The sequence below is a fragment of the Lithobates pipiens genome, unplaced genomic scaffold (genome assembly GCF_037356315.1).
Source record: "Lithobates pipiens isolate NorthernLeopardFrog02 unplaced genomic scaffold, aLitPip1_a1.2 Scaffold_8, whole genome shotgun sequence".
Lineage (NCBI taxonomy): Eukaryota > Metazoa > Chordata > Amphibia > Anura > Ranidae > Lithobates > Lithobates pipiens.
Window position 1 is genome coordinate 57,910,240 of NW_027507903.1, and position 27,482 is coordinate 57,937,721.

At 41.1% G+C, this 27,482-nt stretch overlaps 1 protein-coding gene across 1 annotated transcript in view; it reads right to left on the reverse strand.

Annotated features, from left to right (window-relative positions):
* EFL1 (elongation factor like GTPase 1) overlaps positions 1-27,482 on the reverse strand; it is a 558,006-nt gene that overhangs the window by 477,877 nt on the left and 52,647 nt on the right. Inside the window, exons 8-10 of the mRNA XM_077472758.1 lie at positions 16,279-16,402; positions 7,740-7,816; positions 7,515-7,651 (exon numbers count right to left, since the gene is read on the reverse strand). Coding sequence (XP_077328884.1) covers positions 7,515-7,651; positions 7,740-7,816; positions 16,279-16,402 — 338 coding nt within the window. The remainder of the gene's footprint in view (positions 1-7,514; positions 7,652-7,739; positions 7,817-16,278; positions 16,403-27,482) is intronic.

A 27,482-nucleotide genomic window follows, 5' to 3' on the forward strand; every position in this document is an offset into this window, starting at 1 on the left:
CTGTTAACACAGACTTCTATCATTCATTTTCTAGATAAGTGCGGAAAATCCACTGTGCCAAATAGAGAGAGAAAATGTGTCTAACCTTTGTTGGTTGCAGCCACAGCCAAGATATTACGATTCAAATGATGTACTCACTTGTAGCTGGCACACGCCGGCCTGCGCCATGGATATTATATAGGCAGACATAAAGCACATGCATGGTGTAGACAAATCTGTTTGATGTGCCCTGAGCTGGGGAAAGGATCACCACAGTTACTAACTTCACTATAATGAAAAAAGGGGGGCAAGAGGAGTTTCCAGTGTTTATATTACAGCTCCAGGGGGTCTTGGCAATCGGGATAAAATAATACATGTGTTTTTCCAACTACGGGTTCTAATTTAAGAATTAAATTACAGTGTTGCTCTGCAGAGTTTCTAGTCAAAAAGGTGTCAAAAATCATAAACTGACTATTATTGTATTGATGACAACAACTTAAAGCATTTGTTAACCTTAAAAAAATACATATATTGATCCTGTTCTGTTAATTATTTTTACGGTGCTTATGCTGTGCCATGTGGCCTCTTCTATTACCTGAAATACCTCGCTGATCCTGCCAGGCTATACCCTCCCCCGTTAACTGACCACGGTTTATCATGGCTGCTGAGCCCTGACACCATTGTCAGTTTACGTGCCTCGTCATCCGCAGCTCTCCTGTCTCTCCTCTGTCCGCTCTCCCCTCCCTCCCTGCCTGTTAGTGAGTCGTGTCAGTGCCTGCCCCTGCCCCTCCTGCTGCTGAGGATTCATTTAAAGTTTCATACCATCCTCTTTAATAATCCTGTATGCCCGTGTATGTGTTTTATAAAAATAAAGCCGTTCTTTACCTGTTTTCAGAGCACGATCGCCGCTCACATGACCCACCGCCTCTCTCCTCTTCCCCTCCCAACAGGCGTCAACGGGGAATCCTTGGCCACACCCGCTGCAGCTGTCAGACGAGGAGAGCAGAGAGGCGGTGGATCATGTGAGCTGCGATCAGCGCTCTGAAAACAGGTGAACAGCTTATTTTTATAAAACACAGACACAGGGGCACACAAGATTATTAAACAGAGAGGATGGTATAAAGTGGCTTAACAGCCACTTTAAAAAGAGTAACTCCACTCCTTTGGGTGATCTATGTACATTGCATCTGGAACGTATTCACAGCGTTTCACTTTTTCCCCACATTTTGTCATGTCACAGCCTTATTCTAAAATTTATTAAATTCATTATTTTCCTCAAAATTCTACAAATAATACCCCATAATGACAACGTGAAAGAGGTTTGTTTGAAATGTTTGCAAATTTATTAAAAATAAAAAAAATGAAAAAAATCACATGTACATAAGTATTAAAGCAATAGTAGGGTAAGCGCTAGTCATATATTAAATAAGTAGCTGGCATTTGTATAGATGAATATACAACCTTCAAGAGGAAGTAGACCCTGATGAGTTTACTTCCTCTGTCTCCCTGCAAAGGTAAAGCATAATGGACTACTATGCATCACATAGTAGTCCATTATGTGTCACTTACCTGACACAGGAGCCAGCGAAGTCACTGCTGTCCCCTGTAGCACAAAGCGTCCATCTTCTTCCGGGTGTCGCTGCTCCGGCCACTCACAGCGCCGGAGCAGCAATGGCGTCAATCCTGCGCACGCGCACGTGAGCCGCCACTAACGGCATATCGATAATGAATCTAATCAATTTTAGAATAGGGCTGTAACATAACAAAAAAAGTGGAAAAAGTGATGCATTGTACATTGCAAGGATTTTCACAACTTCAGCACCAGAAGATTTTACCCTCTTCATGACCAGGGCATTTCTTGCTAATTAGTACTGCAATACTTTAACTGGAAATTGTGCCGTCATACAAAGTTGTACCCAGATTAAATTTATATTTATTTTTTTTCCACACAAATTAAAATTTAAAAAACACAACAGTTTTTTCCTTTCTGCTATAAAACAGATCTAATAAAAAATAATCAAATTTCTTCATAAATTTTGACTAAGATGCATTCTGGTAGGTACGGTAAGTGTACATTTATTGGTTTGCATGAAAGGTCTAGGAATGATGATATATATACTGGAATTATTATTTCTTTTTTTACTAGTATTGGCGGTGATCAGCGACCTATAGTGGGACTGTGATAATGCAGTGAACAATCTGACACCGAGGTGGGAAATGACATCACCAGTGACAATAATAGTCATCAGTGATAATACTATACACTGTCACTGTACTTATGACACTGTATGGGAGAGGGTTAAAGTGGTTTTAAAGCCACTAACACTGCTTTAACCACTTCCTGCCCATAGGACATCACATGACATCATGGACTTTCAATGGTTGTACAAGGATAATCCCGCTACAGGCATCACCCCGGTATCTTTGTTTTTCAGCCAGTGATTCCTTGTCATGTAAAAGCCATAGTAGAGGCAAATTAACAGCTGGATTGTTTTTACAGGCAGTGGGAGGGGACAATCCTCCCCCCCCCCCCCCCCCCACCACTCCTGTGCAATCAGGGAGCTTGGTATCCAATCTGGTGGTGCTGCCAGGTGAGCATAGAGCTGGCCATCTCGATGGTCCTGGGAAGCTGAAAACAACGTTGTGACATCACTTCCGGTTCTCTCAGATCTAAACACTGACTTTTTTTTTTGAAAAGCAGATATCAATGTTTTTTCCCAGGGTAGAGGAGAGATCTGGGGTCTTATAGACCCTAGATGTCTCCATAAAGAAGACCCAGCATTCCTTATTTATATCACAAAGTACGTTTAAATTTCTTGTGATAGAAATAAAAGTGCTAAAAAAAAATAATGTTTTTTTTAAATAAAGGACAGTGTAAAAAAAAAAAAATGAAAAAAATAATATACAATACATTTTTTTTTTTAAAGCACCTCCGTCCCCCTGTGCTTGCACGTAGTGGTGAACATACATACGTAGCTCATGCCCACATTTATAAACGGTGTTCGCACCACACGTGAGATATCGCCGTGAATGTCATAGCGAGAACATTCATTACAGCGCTAGACCCCCTTTGTAACTCTAAACTGGTAACCTGTAAAAGATTTAAAAGTGTTGCCTATGGAGGTTTTCTAAGTACGGTAGTTTGGCGCCATTCCATGAGTGTGCTAAATTTTTAAGCATGACATGTTCAGTATCCATTTACCCAGCGCAACATCATCTTTTATATTTTACAAAAAAATAGGTTATATATTGTGTGTTTTTGCATTAAAAAAAAATTAAAGTGTATTTTTACCAAAAACACTTCATTTGAAAAATCGCAAATACTGTGTGAAAAACAAAAGGCAACACCCACCATTTTTATTCTCTAGGGCCTCTGCTTAAAATATGTATTTCGGGATTCTGAGTAATTTTCTAGCAAAAAAAACACGATTTTGACACGTAGGAGAAAAAAAAAAACTTCAGAATTGGCATGTGTGAGAAATGATCAATAATCATTATTAAAGAGTTAAACCCTAGACCGTACAGAATGACAGCAATTGTGCTGAACTCACACAAGCTGCCACCTATACCTGCAGCTGATGTCTCCAGAGTTGAAAGCTGGAGTTAAAAGGTTGGACGGCATTTTCTGTCACTAGTAGACAGTAGAAGGGGTGGGGGCAACATCCCTGAGAGGGGGCAGATAAAAGTAAGCAGGAAGAAAATAAGATGGAGCAGGAGAGATGCAAGTCTGATACCTAGCCCCACCTCAGGATCAATACCCTGATCAGGATCATAATCTTAGGCCCATAGTACCATCAACAGCATCCACAAACCATGTGCTACTTCAAATACTCAGCTGAAGTTCTGCACAGACTAAGGAACATCAACACCACATTGCCATCTTCCATACAAAAAATACTTCAAAGAGAACAACTATTAAAAACCGGACGACAAGCAGCTCCCAACCACAGGAAGACATCTACTCGACCACTACAATTAGATTGCGCCTTGATTAACGCCAGGTCTGCAGTCAAACATAGACTGGAAGTACACGACTTCATCATCGAGAACAATGTAGACTGCCTCTTCATCACCGAAAGCTGGTTAACCTCTGACTGCAACACCATCCTCACCGAATTGGTGCCGGAAAACTACAGGATCCTAACCGAACACCGGATAGGGAAAAAAGGAGGAGGCCTAGCAGTGATCTTTAAAGGTCACCTGGATCTCACTAAACCATCATCTCAGAACCCAGTGTCTTTTATGGAAACCCTGACGCTACATTTTCAACCAACACCCCATGACACCACTCATATACTACTGTGCTACAGACCACCGGGACCAAAGTCCAATCTTCTTTCACCCCTCACGGAATCCTTTGCAATGCACACCCTAAAATTCAAAAATTTCCTGGCACTCGGAGATTTCAACCTTTGGGCAAACGAGCCTAAAGACCCCATCGCGACTGCCTGCATCAATCAACTAGAAGAACTGGGTCTACAGCAACTGATAAAGACTCCCACACATGGGTCAGGACACACCCTGGACCTCATTTTCAAACAGAACATCGACGTCAACATACTCGACAACATAACTCTGCCATGGACGGATCATCACGCCATCAAATTCAAAATCACTACCAACATCACCAACGCAAAACGGAAAACCTGTAACAACGCACTGGACCAGATCGCATAAAAAACTGTACTCCGAAGCCTTCAAAACCACTCTGTCCAAAAAGATATCTACAATAACCTTAAACCACTCTACGGAGGAAACACTCAACTCCCTGAACAAGGCATTACTGCAATCAGCAGACTCGGTAGCACCAAAACGCAGGGCTCTCATCAGGAAGAAAAATGCTGGATGGTTTAATAGCTCCCTCTCCGTACTAAAGCAAGAACGCAGAAGAGCGGAAAGAACATGGAGAAGAAATCCCACCGAGGAAAACCTATTTAACTACAAAGGTCTGACAGAGAATTATCGGAAAGCAATCTTCAAAGCCAAAAAGGACCACTTCTCATATACAATCTCAATGGCCGCAAACCAACCACGGGAACTGTTTAAACTGGTTAATCAATCAATGAATCCGGTGTGCCTAGAACCCCCAGAAAGCGAATCCCAGGATTACTGTGACAAACTGTCGGATTTTTTCATCGATAAAGTCAAAACCATCAGGGAAACAATTTGTCAGAAGAAAACATCCAACCTCAGCCAGCAAATACATAAAGAGGATGTCCGCACCAACATACCGCAACCGCCAAAATTTTCTCTATCCCCAATTACCGTAGACACCGCAAAAAACATCATTAATAAACTGTGTGACAGTACCTCACCTATTGACATCATCCCCACAAAACTACTGAAAGAATGCTCCGACATCGTGGCTCCAACCATAACCCACCTCATAAACCGATCATTCCACGAAGGGATTGTTCCCAGCATCCTCAAACAAGGCATCGTCAAACCTCTACTCAAGAAACCAAACCTGGACCCTCAGGATCCAAACAACCGTAGGCCAATTACAAGCCTCAACACCATTTCTAAGATCATGGAGAAAGCTGTAGTACATCAGCTACAACTTCACCTGGATACTCACAAACTCCTGGACCCGCTGCAATCAGGCTTCCGCCCGGGTCATGGAACAGAAACAGCTCTCCTCAAGATTTGGGATGACGCCCTCGAAGCGGCAGATGACGGAGAGCCGTGTCTCCTCGTACTGCTAGACCTAAGTGCAGCGTTTGATACAGTAGATCACAATACTCTACTCGTCCGCCTCACAGAAGTAGCCGGAGTCCAAGACATAGATCTCCATTGGTTCGCGTCCTTCCTAGGAAATCGGTCACAGACAGTGAAACTAGGAAAATTCCTCTCCGAAACTCGGGCAGTCACCTGCGGAGTCCCTCAAGGCTCTCCGTTGTCACCCGTTCTCTTCAACATTTACATTCGCCCACTCCTTCAAATCATCAGATGCTCAGATCTCTGCTTCCACTCTTACGCTGACGACACGCAACTTTATTTCCGGATCAATGGAAAAAAAGATCAGCTGAACCAATCAAAGACAGAGCTTCTTATCTTACACCAAAATCATAAGCCCGCAACCAAAACCTCCTGGTCTCCACCAACCGTCTTTGGGCAGACTATCTCCCCAAAGACCAAAGCGAAGAGTCTCGGGGTTATTTTAGACGCACAAATGTCAATGGATGCGCAAATAGGAGCAGTAGTCAGTCGATCTCACCATCTGCTGCGCATGCTTCGCAGACTCATCCCTTTTATCCCAAAGAATGACAAAGCAGTGGTAGTTGGAACAATCATTAATTCACGACTGGACTACGCAAACTCGCTTTACATAGGATTACCACAATATCAACTTGCGCGATTACAACTGATCCAAAACACAGCGGCAAGGCTGATAACAGGAAGAAAACCCTGGGAATCCATTTCTCCTTCACTGAGGAGCTTACATTGGCTAACCGTAAAAAATCGTATCACGTTCAAGACCCTTTGCCTTACCCACAAATGCGTGCATAGAGAAGCTCCGCAATACCTAATGGAGAAAATAAATCATTACACACCAAACCGCAGTCTTCCATCAGCCAACAAAAACCTCCTCCTCGTGCCCAAAGCCCGGTATAAATCCAAGGGGGATCGGAGATTCGCTGTCCAAGGGCCTCGGCTATGGAATGCTCTACCAATCAACATCCGCCTGGAAGAAAATCACCTGGCTTTTAGGAAAAAACTCAAGACCTTCCTCTTTTAGCAGATGATCAAAGCTCGCCACAGCGCCTAGAGGCGATTCAGTTCGCATTGTGCGCTATATAAGTATTTCATTCATTCATTCATGCATATAGGGCTTGGAGAAGCTCACTGCTGTGGGAATATATCCATGCTCCTATTCCATGCCCATGTCAATGGTTCTGGGGACACAAGGGAATTCTACCTAAGAATAAAAGGTATACAATACCATTTATAATTTAACGTATTGCACATTAGTTAAAATTTTCTGTTTTTATAACAGATTGCCTAATTAATAATTCACAACCCTGTTGGCTACATTTCCTTCACAATAAAGAATATATTTGGAATTTGAAGATTAAAGGAGTTGTAAAGGCAGAAGTTTTTTTTTTTTCCTCTTAATGCATTCTTTGCATTAAGATAAAAAAACTGTGTGTAGCAGCCTCCCCAAATACTTATCTGAGCCCCATCTCTCTCCAGCGATGTCAACGAATGTCTAAGCCGTCTGGGACACGCCTCCTGATTGGCTGAGACACAGCAGTGGCGCCACTGGCTTCTGCGGCTGTCAATCAAAGTCAGCCAGCCAATCAGGGGAGAGAGGGACGGGGAATGGTCAGGGCTCTGTATCTGAATGGACACAGGGAGCAGTGACTCGGCTCGGGTGCCCCCATAGAGAGCTGCTGACTGTGGAGGCACTCGATAGGAGGGAGGGGCCAGGAGCAGAAACAAGTGCACAGAGCAGATCAGTATAACATGTTTGTTATCCATTAAACCAAAATGAACGTCCTTTGCCGATTACACGAAGCTCATAAAGAGGATACATAGCACAGCCTGAGATATGGGAAGCCACTGACTGAAAATTGCATTCACATGGACTTTGGGGTCAGTATGTCGTGATTCACGAGGACTGATTTTCAGACCCAACGATTGAACAATTTTGTCTATTTTCTCCTTCTCCCTAAAGAAAATAGCAGATATAAGAGTTACACAAGAAGATACAATATGTACAGACATTTTCAGCTAGAAATACTTTGTCCATCACTGACCTCTTCATGACAGCATCATACAGACTCCATATGTTATCCAATATAAGCTGCACAAATAAAGGTTTCTTCCCCTTGCTCTGTAAATGAGGAAATCAACAGAATTTAAAAGAAGAGTAAGGCCCATTTCAATGAAATAAATACTTTTGTTTACTACGGCAAACTATATAAACCTCATTCCATATGTGCCTCAGCAAAGAGGGCGAGTTTCACCAACCACATGCTGCATATAGACATCCATGGGCGTCCAAAGTTTCTGTGCTCGCTGCATGCTCCTAGCACAGCCACCAAGCTGTCATAGCCAGATCCTGGTGTCTAGTAATTATCAGGAGTCAGTCACATGATTAAGCAGTCCTTGCAGCCCCCCAGACTTAAAGACCCAGATAAAGGGACGCCAGGGCTGGGTGGGAAGTAATTAAAGCATACCTTTGCATTGTTACACAGGACAAATCACTAAATTGCCAATAGTATTGGGACACCTGCCTTTACAAATGAATTTTAAAGAGGAAGTAAACCCTGATGAGTTTACTTCCTCTTTGATTCCCTGCAAAGGTAAAGCATAATAGACTACTATGCATCGCATAGTAGCCCATTATGTGTCACTTACCTGACACAGGAGCCAGCGATGTCACCGCTGTCCCCTGTAGCACTAAGCAACCATCTTCTTCCACCGGACCAGCGATGACGTCCCTCCCGCGCATTGAGTTGGCTCACCCTTTGCAGCTATAACAGCTTCAACTCTTCTGGGAAGGCTGTCCACAATGATTAGGAGTGTGTCTATGGGAAGGTTTGACCATTGATCCAGAAACGCACTGAAGTTGGATGAGAAGGCCTGGCTCATATTCTCTGCTCCACCCCAAACGCCATGTCTTTATGGACCTTGCTTTGTGCACAGGTACAAATCATTTGATGGAGAGGGGATTATGGTGTGGGCTTGTTTTTCATGGGTTGGGTTTGGCCCCCTAGTTCCAGTTAAGGAAACTTCTTAAGGCGTCAGCATAACAAGACATTTTCGACAATTTCATGCTCCCAACTTTGTGGGAACAGATTGGGGATGGCCCCTTCCTCTTCCAACATGACTGCACACCAGTGCACAAAGCATTCTATACACAAATCAATATTGAACCCTGCTCTTTCCCTGTATTGCAAGGAAAGAAACTCCAGCGGATCCCTGCTGACAGAATAGAGCTCTGATTCTGTGTCTCTCCTTGCCGATCAGCGTGTGTCGGCATGTGAGGTGTCTAATCACAGCATAGCCATGGAGTCGGCGACGTGCACGCCCCCTACCCGGAAGTGCCAGATCACGTACTGGATATATGATCCAGTGCAGGAGAGCCACCTTGCCACTGTATATCTTATTCAGTTGTATATCTGATTCAGTTGGTAAGTAGTTAAAATATAGAAAAGAAGCCTAAAGAAGAAAACTTATGCAGCCATCACATCTAAGAATTGGTAAGCTGCAATATAATAAAATTATTGTTTTGGGGTTTAATAACGCTTTAAAGAAGGTATCCATACTAGAAGGTATCCATACTAAAATACATGCAGGACATGAAAAACACCATCACATTTTCTAAACCAATGAATTGGTACTATTTCAAGAAAAAAAAAATATTCTAATGCCGCGTACACACGGTCAGACTTTCCGACGGCAAATGTACGATCGGAGCTTGTTGTTGGAAATTTCGAACATGTGTAGGCTCCATCAGACAGTTTCCATTGGAATTTCCGTCACACAAAATTCGAGATCTGGTTCTCAAATTTTCCGACGACAAAATCAGTTCGCAGAAATTCCGATCGTGTACGCACAATTCTGACGCACAAAGTTCCACGCGTGCTCGGAATCAAGCAGAAGAGCCGCACCAGCTATTCAACTTCATTTTTCTTGGCTCAACTGCATGGACTTGTGTCTTTTTTCAACTTGACTATGTAACTATGGCTCTTCGTATGTGTTGTACGTCACCGCGTTCTTGACGTTCGGAAATTCCGACAAATTTGTGAGACCGTGTGTATGCAAGACAAGTTTGAGCCAACATCCATTGGAAAAAATCCCATGGATTATGTGGTCGGAACGTGCGATCGTGTGTACGCGGCATAAAAATGAGAACAAAAATCTTTTACTTGTGTGGAAGCCATGGTATGTGAATATATATGATCACATTTGTCGCCCAGTAAGGATAGGTGTTCTGCAGTCATTTCTTATGCAGATCTTTGCTGCAAGAATACAAAAGAAGCCAAATTAAATGTGTTTTTAAAGGAGGATTCGCTCTTAGGGACATGAGAAAAAACACATGTCCTCTTATATACAGGCTTTGTTCAGTACTGTTTGCCATACACAGATCTAGACTTGGGCTTCAGGCCACATAAATAAGAAATCTCCACGGAAAACATTAGCGCTGCTATTTTTACCAGAATGGTGACAAAGGCCATTTACAGAAGTCATCAATCACCACAAATTTAGCTTGCAGCTTATAGTAACACTGGTTGCCACTCTAAGAAACCATTAGTGTAAAAAGAAAAATACTAGATACACCATTTCATTCACACAAACATCAAAGGTAAAGCCTTAAAAGCAGTCCAATCATAGAGACATTCTTCATTTAAAGATACAATCTTAATAATCCAGGAGAAAAAAAAAAATAAGTACTAACATGCAAAGAGCACAGTAAAAACACACACATTAATAGGATCAGGAAAGATTGATGGTTCAGAAAAAAAAAAAAAAAAAAACTTGGTTTAAGGCAATGCAAATCATAGAATTCCTCAACATCGAAAACCTGTCCCTGAAGCTTGCCGGACTGAAAACAAATTAACCATCCACTAAATCTAGCAATATTTTTCACCATACCCGAAATAACCTCGAATCCTATTATTTCTCTTAAAGTGGCATTAACCACTTGACCTCCGGAAGGTTTTACCTCCTTCATGACCAGGGCACTTTGATGCTTTAACTGGCAATTGCGCAGTCATGCAACGCTGTACGCAAATTAAATTGATAACTTTTTTTTCCACAAATAGAGCTTTCTTTTGGTGGTATTTCACCCCTAAGGGGGTTTCTATTTTTTTATTATTATATAAATGAAAAAAAAGACAAAAAAAATTTGAAAAAAATATATATTTTCTACTTCCTTATTATGTTATAAAACATATCCAATAAAATCAAACTTCTTCATAAATTTAGGCCAAAGGGTATTCTGCTACGTCTTTGGCAAAAAAATAAATAAAAATCCCAACAAGTGAATATATGGTTTGTGTGAAAGTTATAGCGTCTACAAACTGTAGTACAGTTGTGCTCATTTTACATACCCTGGCAGAATTTATGATTTCTTGCCCATTTTTCAGAGAATATGAATGATAACACAAAAAAATTCTTTCACTCATGGTTAGTGTTTGGCTGAAGCCATTTAATATCCATCAACTGTGTTTACTCTTTTTAAATCATAATCGCAACAAAAACTACCCAAATGTCCCTAATCAAAAGTTTACATACCCTGGTGATTTTGGCCTGATAACATGAACACAAGTTTACACAAAGGGGTTTGAATGGCTATTAAAGGTAACCATCCTCACCTGTGATCTGTTTGTGTGTAATTTGTGTGTGTGTATAAAAGGTCAATGAGTTTCTGGACTTCTGACAGACCCTTGCATCTTCCATCCAGTGCTGCACTGACGTTTCTGGGTTATTGGGAAAGCAAAATAATTGTCAAAGGATCTGCGGGAAAAGGTAGTTGAACTGTATAAAACAGGAAAGTGATATAAAAAGATATCCAAGGAATTGAGAATGCCAATCAGCAATGTTCAAACTTTAATCAAGAAGTGGAAAATTAGGTGTTCTGTTGAAACCAAACCATGGTCAGGTAGACCAACTAAAATTTCAGCCACAACGGCCAGGAAAATAGTTTGGGATGCAAAGAGAAACCCACAAATAACTTCAGGTGAAATACAGGACTCTCTGAAAACATGCGGTGTGGCTGTTGCAAGATGTACTTGAAGAAAGATGGTCTGCATGGTCCAGTCTCCAGAAGGAAGCCATTACTACGCAAATGCCACAAAGTATCCTGCTTACAATATGCCAAACAGCACAGAGACAAGCCTCAAACCTTCTGGCACAAAGTCATTTGGAGAGATGAGACCAAAATTAAGCTTTTTGGCCACAGCCATAAACACTACATTTGGAGAGTAGTCAACAAGGCCTATGATGAAAGGTACACCATTCCATAACAGGAAATTTGGCCAAAATTGATGGCAAGATGAATGCAGTACGTTATCAAAAAAATACTGGAGGAACATTTGTATTCATCAGCCAGGAAGCTGTGCATGGGACGTACTTGGACATTCCAACATGACAATGATCCAAAACACAAGGCCAAGTCGACCTGTCATTGGCTACAGCAGAATAAAGTAAAGTTCTCAAGTGACCATCTCAGTCTCCTGACCTCAATATCATTGAGCCACTTTGGGGAGATCTCAAACCTGCAGTTCATGCAAGACAGCCCAAGAATTTACAGGAACTGGAGGCTTTTTACCAAGAGGAATGGGCAGATATACCATCTAAGAAGATAAAGTGCCTCATCCACAAATACCACAAAAGACTTCAAGCTGACATTGAGGTTAAAGGGGGCAATACAGGGTATGAAGAACTGGGGTATGTAAACTTTTGATCAGGGTCATTTAGCTAGTTTCTGTTGTCATTATGATTTAAAAAGAGTAAACACAGTTGATTGATAATAAATGGTTTCAGCCAAACACTAACCATTAGTGAAAGAAAAGGTTTTGTGTTATCATTCATATTCTCTGAAAAATGACAAATTCTGACAGGGTATGTAAACCTTTGAGCACAACTGTATATATACTGGAATTTATGCAGCTATAGACAATATACGGCTGTGATCAGCGACTTGTAGTGTGTCTGTAATAGGATGGCGGGCAATCTGGCACTAAATGACACTGGCTGGGAAGGACAATAACTCACACTGATATCACTAGTGACACTAATACAGTGATCAGTGATAGTGTATACCACACACTGTACTAATGGCACTAAAGGGTGACAGCAGTGATCACAAGGGCAATAAAAGGGGTTAACTGTGTGCCTAACAAGTATGTGTGTGCTGATTTATGCACAGGATCTGACTGTCTTTTCTCTCTCAACTGAGTTGATTTCATGGAGAAAAAAGAGCCAGATCCCTGTTCTGTGCTCAGTGTTCTGTGTGTTTTTAACACAGAAATCTGTGCTGCGATTGTATACCTGCTGATCAGCTGTGGCCACCCAAAATCATTGGCTGTAACCTGCTAACAAATTCATGTGGTGTCCAATCACAGCACAGGTCAGTAGAGGGAATGTGCACCTGAAAACCAGGGAGTGGCTTGCAATGTACCAGAACATTGCTGTGCCTCCTGCTAGCAGTAAATGTACTGTTAGCGGTTGGCAAGAGATTAAGCTCAAAAACAAAAATGAAATATATTGTTGCTTACCAATTCTTAGATGTGGTAGCTGCATTTGTTTTCTATTTTTAGGTTTTCTATGCAGAAAGGTAAAAAAATCTGCTGCATTGAGCTTTCCCCGCAGTTCCCCTAAACCAGTGATGGCGAACCTTGGCACCCCAGATGTTTTGGAACTACATATCCCATGATGCTCATGCACTCTGCAGTGTATTTGAGCATCATGGGAAATGTAGTTCCAAAACATCTGGGGTGCCAAGGTTCGCCATCACTGCCCTAAACACTTGACGGGGCCTGATCTCGATCCTACGATGTGTGCCATTAGTCAAGGCTCTCGCTCCTCATTGGTTAAGATACAGCAGCAGGAGCCATTGGCTCCTGCTGCTGTCAATCAGAGACAGTGAGGAGGGAGTGGTGGGTAGGGCCGAGCCCAACTCAGTGTGTCTTACGAAGACACAGAGCATGGCTCGGGAGCAAGCACGCACGCGTGCCCCCATAGCAAACAGCTGGAAGGAGGAGCCAGGAGCGCTGGCAGGGGAGCCAAGAGAGGAAGATCAGGGCTGCTCTCTACAAAACATTTGCACAGAGCAAGTAAGTGTAACATGTTTGTTATTTTAAAACAAAAAAAAAATGTAACCTTTATAATTACTTTTAAATAGAAGCTTTAACACTTATCCTCATCCTAGCACTGAAACCTGCACCCTAACATCTAGCACGCTTAATTCCTCACCCAAATCTAACCTAGCCCCATCACCGCCTTCTGCCACACTGCCCCATCTTTTCAGAAATATACCCTATTCAGGACTGAAGCCGTCAACACTAAAAAAAAAATAACAGGCGCTGCGTCATTTTATGGTTCAAATTTCTGTTTGACTGAAGTAAACCTTTCAAAAAACATTATAAATTATATTTTACATTATAGATGCCATTTTCTTTCCTTTTTTTTATTTTTTTTTATTTAATAAGTGATCACATAATCTCTGTGCTCAGCTACACAAGAGAGCTGAGGGTGAAGAAGAAACAGCACACTGATCTTCCCGGTAACTGGTTGTGTGTGTCAGCAGAAGACTGATTTGGAAGAAAGGTTGACTTCAGAAAAATTATCTTTATTGTATAAAAAAAGGAGCTTTATTGTTATTCAACGTTAGGATTCATGAAACGCATCAACCACTTAAGAACCGAGCCTCTTTTTCAGATTAGGTTTTTACATGTTTAAAACAATTTTTTTTTTTGCTAGAAAATTACTTGGAACCCCCAAATATTATATATTGTTTTTTATCTAACACCCTAGAGAATAAAATGGCAGTCATTACAATACTTTTTTTCACACCGTATTTGCGTAGCGGTCTTACAAGCGCACTTTTTTTGGAAAAAATTCACTTTTTTGAATAAAAAAAATAAGACAACAGTAAAATTAGCCCAATTTTTTTTATACTGTGAAAAATAATGTTACCTCAAGTAAATTGATACCCAATATGCCACGCTTCAAAATTGCGCCCGCTTGTGGAATGGCATCAAACTTTTACCCTCAAAAATCTCCAAAAGCATCATTTAAAAAATTCTACAGGTTGCATGTTTTGCGTTACAGAGGAGTTATGGGGATAGAATTATTGCTCTCGCTCTACCGATCACGGCGATACCTCACATGTGTGGTTTGACTACTGTTTTCATACGTGGGCGCTATTCACATATGCGTTCGCTTCTGCGCACGAGCTTGCTGGGACGGGGTGTTTAAATTTTTTTTATTTTACTTGATTTTATTTATTTTTACACTGTTTAAAAAAAAAAAAATGGATCACTTTTATTCCTATTACAAGGAATGTAAACATCCCTTGTAATAGAAAAAAAGCATGACAGGTCCTCTTAAATATTAGATCTGGGGTCTAAAAGTCCTCAGATCTCATATTTGGACTTAAATGCAATACGAAAAAAATGTCATTTGGAAAAAATTACATTGAAAAAATGTGTCTTTAAGAGGTATGGGCGGAAGTGACGTTTGGACATCACTTCCGCCCTGCTATGGTATAGAGACGGGTGGGGACCATCTTAGCCTCACTCATCTCCATACCACAGAGAAGGCAGGTACCGGCGGCTCTGGTAAGTGGCGGAGGGCGCGAGAGAACGGCGGGAGGGGGGATGGCACCTCTCCCGCCACCGATAACGGCGATCTCGCGGCGAACCCGCCGCAGAGACCACCATTATTGTACACACGACCGGCCTGAAGAGATAGATATCTTGGTTGTGGCAGCAGCTGCTGCCGTTAATGAGATATCCCTCTTCAAAAATGGGACGTACATCGTCGTGCGCCGGTCGTAAAGTGGTTAACCATGCTGCTGTCTTTTTGTATTGTGGGTCTGTGATGTCCTTCTTTTCACCTGGAGTGGTGTTTGCTCTTCGATTATCAGCAGAAGTCTGATCATTGGAGGACAGGCAGGTTGTTCTCCCAGCACACCCAGAAAACTGACCACGCCTAACGAGGTCAGTCTGAAACAGGAGAGCAGGGGGACTGGCAGGATCAGCAGATATTTTACACAAAGGTGGTAATGCAAAGAGAAGAGGATACAGTGGAACCTTGGATTATGAGCATAATCCGTTCCAGGAAAATGCTTGTAATCCAAAGCATAGAAGTCAATGGAAACAAAGATAATTCGTTCAGCATTGACTTCTATTGCATGCAATACAGCATGTCACCAGAGGTGGGGGGCGCCAGAGAGTCTCGTATAAACCTGGGGACAGCTCAGCTGAACTCGAAAAGCCTCTGAAACACTCGGGAAGGGAGTATTTCCATGTGATTCTGAGTATTTCCAAATGACTCAGAACTGCTCCGAGCGTCACAGGCATTCCCCCCCCCCGCACCTCTGGCCAAATGCAGTATTGCACACCCCATTAGCTTGAATTCTGTACATGGTACAACAAGTACATATCAGGAATATGAAATGTTTGGTTAACATATCCTTTGTTATAGCAAACTGATTCTATCTAATCTTTATGGACTGCTTAGAAACAAGAATGTTTAGACATGCTCTTGTTTTAGGCACTTTCATACCTGAGGCCCACTAAAAGACACAATTAAACTCATCTGTAATGAGCTGACTTTTACCTGGGCTCCCTTCATGATCTTCTTGGCTTTGGCATTCAGATAGAAATCTCCCCAAAGTGTCTTCAGCAATACGGTAGATTTGATCCCCACCTTCTGGCTGTATAGCTGTGCAAACTGCTCAATTCTAGGACAAACACAAGAGAACCTCAATTAAACAGATGCCCATGTGTTCCCTGGTGCATAAAAAACATCACAAGGGTAAAAGATTAACATATAAGTTTTAGTTAGACAACACATTGATCTCTTTTTTTTTTTTTTTTCATTCAACCAATTGCAAAAATATGATCCAATTCCGCCATCCACACATTCGATATGGGTGGGAGAATCCTTCCTGCTGTGGTACGTTATTCTGACAGCAGGGAGTCTTTCCCACCGTCAGGATACAGTGATCGATATTTCCACCTATACCCAGCAGGACTGATCGTTCAGAGAAAAAAAACAGACAGGCCGGTTGTACACAAGTCAATCGGTATGTGTACAAGCAACCTGCCCATACATGGATCGAAGTTTCGCCAGTCCCTGCTGAACCAGCCACATTTTAATCCATATATGGCCGGTTGTAGACTTTTTTCTTAAAACAGATTTGCCGTTTTAGAGAAAACAGGGATGGATTTGGAAGAGAGGGGCTCCTTTATTTTGTAGGCTTTAGCATATATTTTACCTGTCATTAAAAGAAAAAAAATGAAGAGCAATATGAAGAGCAATAAAGAGAGACTACCGGTACAGACCTTGTTCAGCAAAAAACTAGTTGCCTGGAACTCATGCTAGTCTATTACTTCTGAGTTACTGACCTGGAAGATGTATGCAACAAGGGAAACCAGAACTCCCTTCTTCTGTCAGTACGGGTTTCCTTTAGAGCCCTTTCACACTGAGGCAGTTTTCAGGCCTTTTAGCGCTAGAAATAGCGCCAGGAAGTGCCTGAAGACTGCCTCCCATGCCGCCCAAATGTGAAAGCCTGAGTGCTTTCACACCCGGGCGGAGTGCTTTCGGGATGTTGCAAAAAGTCCTGCAGAATCTTTGGGGCGGTTTGGGAGTGGTGTATACAGCACTCCCAAAATACCCCTCCCATTGCAAAGCACTTGGGAAGCACAGCAACGTGGGCATTTTTTAACCCCTTCTTTGGGGTTAAAAGTGACCTGCTAGCAGCCAAAAAGCACAGCTTAAACAGTGATAAAGCGCCGCTGAAACGAGTGTCGCTTTTCTGCTAACGCACAGGCAGCCATGTAAAAGGGCTCTTAACTTCACTGTCTCACTGTGACAATTGTCACCATTGCAAATAGAAGAGTGAATCTCCCCAGTAGGAACAAAAAACAAGATAACCCACTAAGCATAGAGTTAAACACGTATAAAATTCATAACAATCTTTATATAAACATGTTGGAGATCTCCAATGCCCCAGTGACAACGTCTTGAGACGAAACCTACATTGGGTAGGAGGTAGAGGCAGTGATGTCCGCATGCCCGCCGGGGTGCAGGACGATTTACAAACTGGATGCCTGATGTTTTAATTTTACCTGCACGTAGATTACCATTTTAACAAAGCGACCTTATTCCTCTTTCCGTATGTGCCTGGATGATGTATGGTGCTGGATATTTCACTGGTTGTACGTCTTGGAGATTCCTTGAATGTTTTGTCTGCTATGACCCTGTGAGGGGAGTCATACTGTTATGCCCGTAGTGGGGCTATGCTCACGGATGTATAATTAGACCCTAGAATAGAGGTCTTTATGTCTGGAAAGCGTCCATCTTTGGTATGGAGGTGGAGCTCTGTGGATTGATCACCTGGAACACTATTTAAAATAGAAACTAACACATGTGCATCCCTATCCCCATCACAGGCATTGGAATTGGAATTGGGGACTCTCCTCTGCTGTTATTAAAGAACTAGTTATGCCACACTTGCCGATTTTGGCATCTGAATGAACTTTCAGTTGGCATTATTAATTCAGCACTTTATCTGTTTATATATGAGTTTTTTATTGTATATGTTTTAGGGCTGACAAAAACTAATCGGCATAATCGATTATGAAAATAGTTGTCAACTATTTTCATAATTGATCAGTTGGTCAGTCGATTAGCTGTCCTGCATACAGAATGCATTTTTTATATCAGAAAATACAGTGCAGCACACATACAGCCCAGTACACCATCCATGCATGTCAGTAAGTGCCTGAGAGCTTGTGGAAGTGTGAGGAGCAATGCCTCATGGGACATGTAGTCCTGAGCAGGAGAAGAAAGTGAGTGATTCTAAAGTCAGAAGTATTTTTTACCTTGCTATAGGGGCACTCTATACTATAGTTTTCGGCTTGCTATAGGGGCAACCCAAGGAAAGGAGGAGCCAAAAGATCTGGCGGGGGACCCCAGAAGAGGAGAATCAGGGATGCTCTGTGCAAAACCATTACACAGAGCAGGTAAGCATAACAAGTTTGTTGTTTGAAAATAAAAAAATCCTATGTTTATAATGACTTTAAGGGCTCTGTGCAGGGAAGATCAGCTTCTTAACCCAGAGGAGGTAGAAGGCTGAGAGCCTGGAGATAATACAAGACTTTACAATTACATTTAAAGTTTACCAGCATTGTGCATTATATTTAAAATGATCATATTCATGAAAAAAGTCTCATCCTTTAGTACTACTTATTTTTATATATATATTATATATATATATATATATATATATATATATATATATATAATAAATTACTTATATTATTACGACTTCCCATAATAAATGAACCCCTTATAGTAGTGACTATCTGCTGTTTTTGTACTATAAAGCGCCAATTTGTGTTTTTTACCTCCATCATGACAGGTAAAAAAAAAAAAAACTTGCTGCTGCTACTAAATGTCTTATGCTGGCTTTTCGGAGGAGAATATTCGTACGAATATTCTTTGTACATTTCTCTTTCTTTTGACATTCAATTTTAAAAAGAAATGTAATTTCTGAACAAAAACTACATAAAAAAAAAAGTTTTCTATCCTGCTCCTACAAATTTTCCCATCAATGTGGTCGCAAACAAATGTTGATTTGACCCCACTAATTATTAGAAAATTGAACAAATGTTTTTAAAATTGTTTGTGTATGGCCAGCATAAGTGACAGCAGGCACAGGTTGCATCAAGGGGTCACCTCACCCCTATGACAAGGGAGTTTGACATGCATAATATTACAGTCCTGTCTGAAAATCTGTAAAAAAAAAAGCGTTTTAAGTCTTTTTTATTTTTTTCTTTAAATACACGCTTTTCCGTCGTTTTAGCGGCGGTCTGCGGGCGCTAGCGGGGTGGTTTTAACCCCCGCTAGCGGCCGAAAAAGGGTTAAACCCGCCCGCAAAGCGCCGCTGCAGCGGCGCTTTGCCAGCGGTATTGCCACGGTGTCCCATTGATTTCAATGGGTAGGAGCGGTGAATACACCGCTCCTTCACCGCTCCAAAGATGCGGCTAGCAGGACTTTTTTCACCGTCCTGCCAGCGCATCGCTCCAGTGTGAAAGCCCTCCGGCTTTCACACTGGAGTGAAAGGGGCCGGTTTTTTTCAGGCGCTACACAGCCGCTATTTTTAGCGCTGTAACGCCTGAATACCGCCCCAGTGTGAAAGCAGCCTTAGTTGCAGCCCTAATATGTCTGCACTTGTGTATACAGTTTATATGAATTGTTTGGCATTTATAAGGCACTTTAACTATAAATATTGTGGGAGCACTGCATTTTTTTTAATTAAACAGGAACATTAACAGCACAACACTATTTGTTTTTGCAACAATAAAAACTTGAAGAAAGTTCTAACTTTTCTCCAATCTACCGAAAACGAAAAAGAAATAAATAATTTAAAAAAAAGAGTTTTACCTACAAATAGACTTTAAAGTGGTTGTAAACCCTTATCCACCTCTTTTACCTACAAGTAAGCCTATAATAAGGCTTACCTGTAGGTACCATGGATATCTCCTAAACTTGCACCATTTAGGAGATATTCACTGTATCAGCTCTGATGTCATCGGCACATGCGTACTGATATTTTTGTTTTGGAAAAATTGGGAAGAGTTAAAAATTCTGTCAGGGTTTCCTTTCCGTCTGACCATCCCCGGTATGTTTTGGGAGATTTCCTCTCAATTCCTGTCCCGGTGATAGCAGGATATGATCATAGGATATGGTCACGTGACTGTCAGTGCGACAAGCAAGCACAGAAAACAACAAAAACATTGGCAGAAATTCGAACCCTTCGCCACTCTACTAAAAACGTGTTGGCAGTGAAATCTTCTCAACAGACAAAGGGGCTCTAATCCCCTACCCACTCAAAGATGAAATAAAACATTTTGGCTGAAGTTGGGCCTAAAAATAAATAGTGCCTGTAAAGTTAAACTTCTGTATATTTAAACTATGTTGCTAGTTTACATTATAGCTTTCACTAAAAGTCTTCTAGGCTACAAATTACATGACCAACAGTAGCTGGAATATGGTATTTATTAGGATAGTAAAACAGAAAAACATTATATGAAACAAACTGTTTCAAAACAGCTCGAGATAGTAGAAAACCTGGAAATTATTTAACATTTTTCCTAATAGAACATTTGGTTTTACCATTATGAAACCTTTCATTAAAAAAATCGTTTTCATTAAAGAGACACAAAGAGAGAGTAGATGGATGATGATGACGTGATGCCCTCATTACATGATTTAAGTCAGGCAAACATCTCTTTGAAACAGTGATTGTTTGGCTGCATCCATTTTGCAAATGGTTTTAAAATTATTTGCGGATGTCTATAAAAAAAAAGTCGGAGAATTCGAACCTTTAAGCCCTTGTACACACGGCCGGATATTCCAACGGACAACGTCCGATAGGACCGTGTTGTTGGATGATCCGACAGTGTGTGGGCTCCATCGGAGTATCCAACGGACCAAGTTTTCCAACTTGTCTATAAAATTTTCTGACAACATGCTCCGATCGGACTTTGTCCGATCATGTGTAGAGAATTCCGATCAGACAAAGTGCCACGCATGCTCAGATCAAATTCCTAGACCAAAGCTATTGGCTACTAGCTTGAACCTAGTCCCGTTGTAACAAAATAACGTCATCACGTTAAGTACGATCGGATTTTCTGACAACTTTGTCTGACTGTGTGTATGCAACAGTTTCGGACAAAATCCGACGGATTTGGTTGTCGAAATGTCCGACTGTGTGTACAAGGTCTAAAACACCCTTTTTGGACATTTTCGGAAGCAAGCATATGGGTGTTTTTTTTTTTTTTTTTTGAGTTTATATGTACAGGAAATACTTTCTCTTCGTAGAAAATGCATGAACATCATGCTTAACTACTTCCCATCTGGTCAATGTACAGAAAAAGCCAGGTGGGCGCTCTCTCCTTCTGAGTGGACGTTCAGGAAGGGGGGGATCGCGCGCACGGGCCTGGGCAGCGGCGCAATCCCGATGTGCTCGTGTGACCCGGAAAAACTCATATCCCCAAAACACATGTCCCCGAATAATAAAAACACCTGTCCCCCACATATGTCCCACTAAAAATCACATGATTATCTGCACACATACGTCCGTGATCACCTTCGCACAACTGTACATGATCATTTGCATACATCTGGACGTGATCACACAAACCAATTATTATACACTTAATGGAAATTTTTTTTACCAAAAACATGTAGCAGAATAGATTTTGGCTTAAATTTATGACAAAATTCGATTTTATTGGATTTTCTTTAAAATAGAAAGAAGAAAATATTGTTTTGTTTTTTTTCCAAATTTACGCTCTTTTTTCGTTTATATCGCAAAAAAAAAAAAAAAAAAAAAAAAACGGAGTAGTGAATAAATACCACCAAACGAAAGCTCTATTTGTGCGAACGAAAAGATAAAAAATTTCATTTGGGTACAGTATAGCATGACCGCGCAGAGAGAGGTGACGGCCCTGTGCCTGAATGGACACACAGAGCTGCGACTTGGTTCGGGTTCCCCCATAGCAAGCTGCTTGCTGTGGGGGTACTCGACAGGAGGGAGGGGCCAGGAGCACCGAAGAGAGACCCGGGAAGAGGAGGATGTGGGCGGCTCTGTGCAAAACCATTTCACAGAGCAGGTAAGTATGACATGTTTGTTATATTTAAAGAAAAAAAAAAGAGACTTTAGTTTCACCAAGTTTAAAAAAAACTTGTACCTTTAGAGCCACCAACTCCATGAAAAGGTAAAAATCCACCCTTGCACTGGGTCAGATACTCCCCCTCCTCACTGTTTGGGTTAATTGCTTGTTATGTCTAGGGGTAGAGGATTAAGGAGGAAAAGAAAACATATCTTATACCTCACTTAAGCAGGGCCCTTGCAGCTCTTTGTGCTGCTACAGGCACCCTTTGCACCCCAACCCCCAAACTGTACAATACAATGACCCTGTATTATACATGAGGACACAGCAGTTCTGTCCACAGACCAGAGATTAGTGCAGAGGAAGAGAGTTCCGGAGCCATCTGGAATGGGGAGACAGATAAGTGAAGCATCCTGTTCTGAAATCCTCTAGAAATTACAAGCAATTAATCTTTGCATTATGGGGGGGGGGGGGATTTTTTATTTTTTTTTCCATGGAGTTAGGCCTTAAATTTACACAAAGTATGCAAATAAAACTGCACTTTTTGAAAAACAAGGGTTATCTAGCCCTTAGATCTATATTTCTTGTGAAGGAAAGGCTCTATGTGGAAAGCCTCAGATGGGTGCTGCCATTCTATGACTCTTGGTGTGCTTACTAGTCCTAGGGCAGTAATATCACCCACAGTGAAGCTAAAAAGTTTCAACTTTACAGGCCTAGAAAGACTAAACAGCTAGACAATCAAAAGCAACATCTCCTAGTATTTAAAGTGGAAGTCTATGAAAAACGAAAATCCCTGCATCTATAGACACCACCAATCTAACATTTACTTGTCTAGCACTGTAAAGAAAAAAAATCTGTATACATACCTTTTATTTAACCCGATCTGACCTGATCTCCAGCAGCGGTAGCTCTGTAGAGGACACGCAGGACAACGGCTATGAAATTAATGGGAAGTGATGTCACCCACAAACTTACTATGGGGCTTCCGTTGTCGCCAGTGTCCTCTGCACCCGCTTCCACAACAAAGCCACGGATGACATCTCAGCGTGTCATCCAGTCAGGTCGGAACGCCTTCAAAAAAATGGTATGTATACTCATTTTCTTCTTTACATGGCTAGATAGGTTAGTGTTAGATCAGTGGAGTCTAAAGATTTTGATTTTTTGCATGGCTTCCACTTTAAGCATGTTAAAAGATTCCCTTTTAAGGGAATAGACTTCCTGTTTTCATAGAGGAGACTTGTCATTAAAAACGGATTACTACATGGACCCTAGCCTAGTCCTAAAATTAGACCACCCAATGGATGGGGCTCATTTGGAAATAAAAATATAAAAAGCTCATGTTTCATTGTGATTCCATGATTAAAAACACTTGCTATGTATATTTTTTAATCAGAAAGGTGGCCAGGAATGTTCAGTTCCTAGAAATAAAAATAGTGATATTATAGCTCTGTGACTTACCAATGGCACTAGAACGGGGAGCCCCTGAGCCATATTCATTTTTGCCCTAGTTAAAGCCAATGGCCTCTGCCATAGGTTCCATAACAAAGTAAGGCCCCTTTCACACGGGGAGGATCAGTAATGATCCGCCCCGTGATGATCCACTCGCTCAGCTGGGATTGCTCCATTGTCCCCGCTGAGCCGGCGGCGGACAGGGCGGTCTCCGCACACTGAGCAGGGACCGCCCTGTCAGCTCTCTGCTCTCCTCTATGGGGATCGGATCCACACTATGTTTGCCCCATCTTACTTTTTATGAGGAAATCCCTGGATACCTAACCGGACCAGCTAAACATAGCGACACAGGAGCTCACACTGTGAAGGAACATTAACCCCATAAGGGGATGGGGAGCTGGTGAGTGCGGATTACTGCCTTTTACACCACAATCGCACCGGTTGCTATCCAGGAATCTTGAAGCACACTGTCACTTTTGTTTAAGAAGAATTTTTTGTTTAAGAAGAACTTTTATTGGATTTTATTGGAGTTTTATTGAAACTTTATTGTATTCTGGCATTGGACTTTCTACATAAATTAATTTTTTAGCTTTTTTCTCAACTCTTTTACCGCACGTCTACACTTAGCGATTTTACAATCGCATAAAGAGTGTAATTACATTTTGACATTTTAAACAAGCAAGTAGTACCTTTTGTCTTTCCAGCATTTTTTCAGGAATTTTTTGGAGCACTACGCACTTTTTAATGAGCACTTTGTAATCAATGCTTTGCACTAAACACTTCTTTAACAGTATTTATATCAGTATTTTTTAGGAGCATTGTGCACTTTACTAAAAATATTGTGCACTAGGCACAGAATAATTTCAATACCTTTGCCCATATTGTTAGTGACTTTATTGGTTATCAGAATATTTTCATATTTCCACATTTTTCACGCAAGACCTCATTACGTATATATCTTTATGTCACATTTTTTTATTTTTTCACATATTCACACAAAATTGGGTACACATATAACAAATTGATTAGCGAATACTTGTAATTAGTATAAGTAGCAGCAGGTGTGCGCCGTGACTACCACCTTTGACATACATTTACGCTATTCACCTTTTGGGTGATTTAAAAAGGTAGTGGCAGCCCCTGTTTTTCACCACTAGGGTATCTGTTTGGCATTTTGCATTTATATTTTTTATTTATTTTATTTCATTTTTATTTCATTTCATCTCATTTTAATTATTCTTTACTTACTGTGTTTTGGATGTTCACTTATAAGTGTATTTTTACTAATATATCTAGGGTCCATAGCACACCTTTACCCCTTCGTTTCTCTTTTATGTTCGTATTTCATCCGCAAACAGATGGATGAAATACGGACATACTGTCCGCATGTGTGAAAGGGGCCTAATTTCAGAATGTGCTGTCAGTACAGATCACAATTTCATGCCAATAACAAATTGATTTCCCTAAAGAATTCTTTGCATTCCTTACCTGCTTTGCAAAACTACTTCTGGAAAAGGAAAAAAATCTCCCTTAAAAAAATACATCAAACACCTCAGCTTAAAGTATAACTAAAGGCAATTTTTATTTAATTTTGGATAGAGTGGAGATGGGTTAGAACAGCCGTCAGGTTTTTATTGCTGTCTGTGCTCCCATTGGGGAGAGTCGCCCTCTCTATTTGTTCTTTTACCATTATCATTGAAATTTAAAGTAAAAGTAAAAAAAAAAATCTCCAAATTTCGTGTTGTCCCCTGAAAATAATAGAGAACTCTTCCAACGAGGACACTAGTTCTGGTGACCTGGGGGGCCAAAAAAATAAATAAAAAATATCTGACAGGGGTTATAACCTTTCCTTACTCTATACAAAATGAACATATAAAATGTTTTGCTTATAGTTCTACTCTAAATCTACTATAAATTGTTTGTCTTTGTGCGCATGGCCACCTTCCCCTTCACTGCAATATCAATGGTGGGCTTCTGACTCAAACAAAAGCTCAAACTGAAATGGCTGCTCCCTCTGTTGATCTGAAATGTGCTCCATTGCTCGGTCGATTACCCAGTAGATTCTACATGAAAACTGTAATAGCTGCATTGAGCTACACTGAAGGTGTGGCATTTACTGGCCACATCAGTACATAGTATGTAGCTCAACTATCTATCGACATATCCCATTAGTCTCCATAGCCCCGATTCTTAAACACCTGGATATTTACTATGTTAACAACTATAAACCATTCAACAAACTTTTACTGCTTACGATGTCCTTTGCAGGTATTTTTTTACCAATCTCTTCAAAGTTAATATTTTTATACATCTCAAAAGTAAAGGGTAAGGAAGGCTGTTAACTTTGTATAATGGCTGCAGATATAAACCGAAGGGGATCATACTCACCTATCAACTTCTCTCCAGCTCTAATCTTCCAAACTACCGACTATGGAAAGAACTTGAGTTTACTTTAATGGTCCAGCAACAGTATGAGGCAGTACAAGACCTCCAGATGTAACGCTCACTGGGAGATTGCACAAAAAGAAAAATCCTACATACTGTGGACAAATTGGTTTTCTGCAACATATTTGGTGGAGCAGTGAAAAGTTACCTTTTGGAAAAAAGTTTTTCATCGGTTCAGGTATTTATATCTCCTGTACCCCTAAACAGGCATTGGCCCTCTTCAGAATAGGAATTGAATCATGGCCCTACAAGGCACAGACCTTTATCACACACACTGTTAGGCTATCAGTGGTGAGCATGTGCAAACAAAAAGATGCCCTTTCATTATTATCAGTGCTAGAAACCTTCAATATTCACACCAAATATGAACTCCTATTTGCTAACACACACTAAGTGGACCAATATCCGTGTGACTTACTACAGACTTCCTCTGCTTTGGCCCTTCCTGCTGGTTTAGACATGGATACTCACATAAGATTGCTTACATACATAGAACCTTTCTTTCCACTCCGAGATAAAAGTCCCCCTTTATCCAGATACACTATATCGTTATAACGGAAATTATAAATGACAAACCTATTCTCTTATGCCGCGTACACACGGTCGAACTGTTTGACATACTTAGTCCGTTGAAACACATTTCAGCGGACAATCCGCTCGTGTGTGGGCTTCAGCAGACTTTTTCAGCGTGCAGTCCGAAATATTAATGATTTCGGATTTTCCAAAAATCTGTCCGTCGTACTTTGGTTTCAGCGGACAATACGATCGTCAGTATGCTAGTTCGACGGACTAAGAATGGCGCATGCCCAGAAAGGATTTACACGGCGGAAGGGTGCTTTGCTGTGTCTTGGACTTCCTATTTCTAGTCCCGTCGTACGTGCTGTACACGTCATCGCGCAAGCTTTCGACGGACTGTTTGTGTATCCGTGTGTGGTCAAGTCCGTTCAGTGGAAACTACGACGGATTGTCTGTCGGATTGTATGACGGACTAAGTACGCCATACAATCCGCTCGTGTGTACGCGGCATTAGATGTCTGCTCATCTTTTTGTTTTCTACTCCTCCCTTTTTATCATCTTCTCCTTTTCCTCAAGTATCCTTGTTTCCCTAGTTCTTCCTAACTTAACGTTAGATGATCTACGCAATAATACGTTAATATGATATAGTGTTTCGTTTTGAATATCAAAACCATATAACTGTATTAGAAATTACCTATGGATACCCTATGTATAATCATAAGTTAT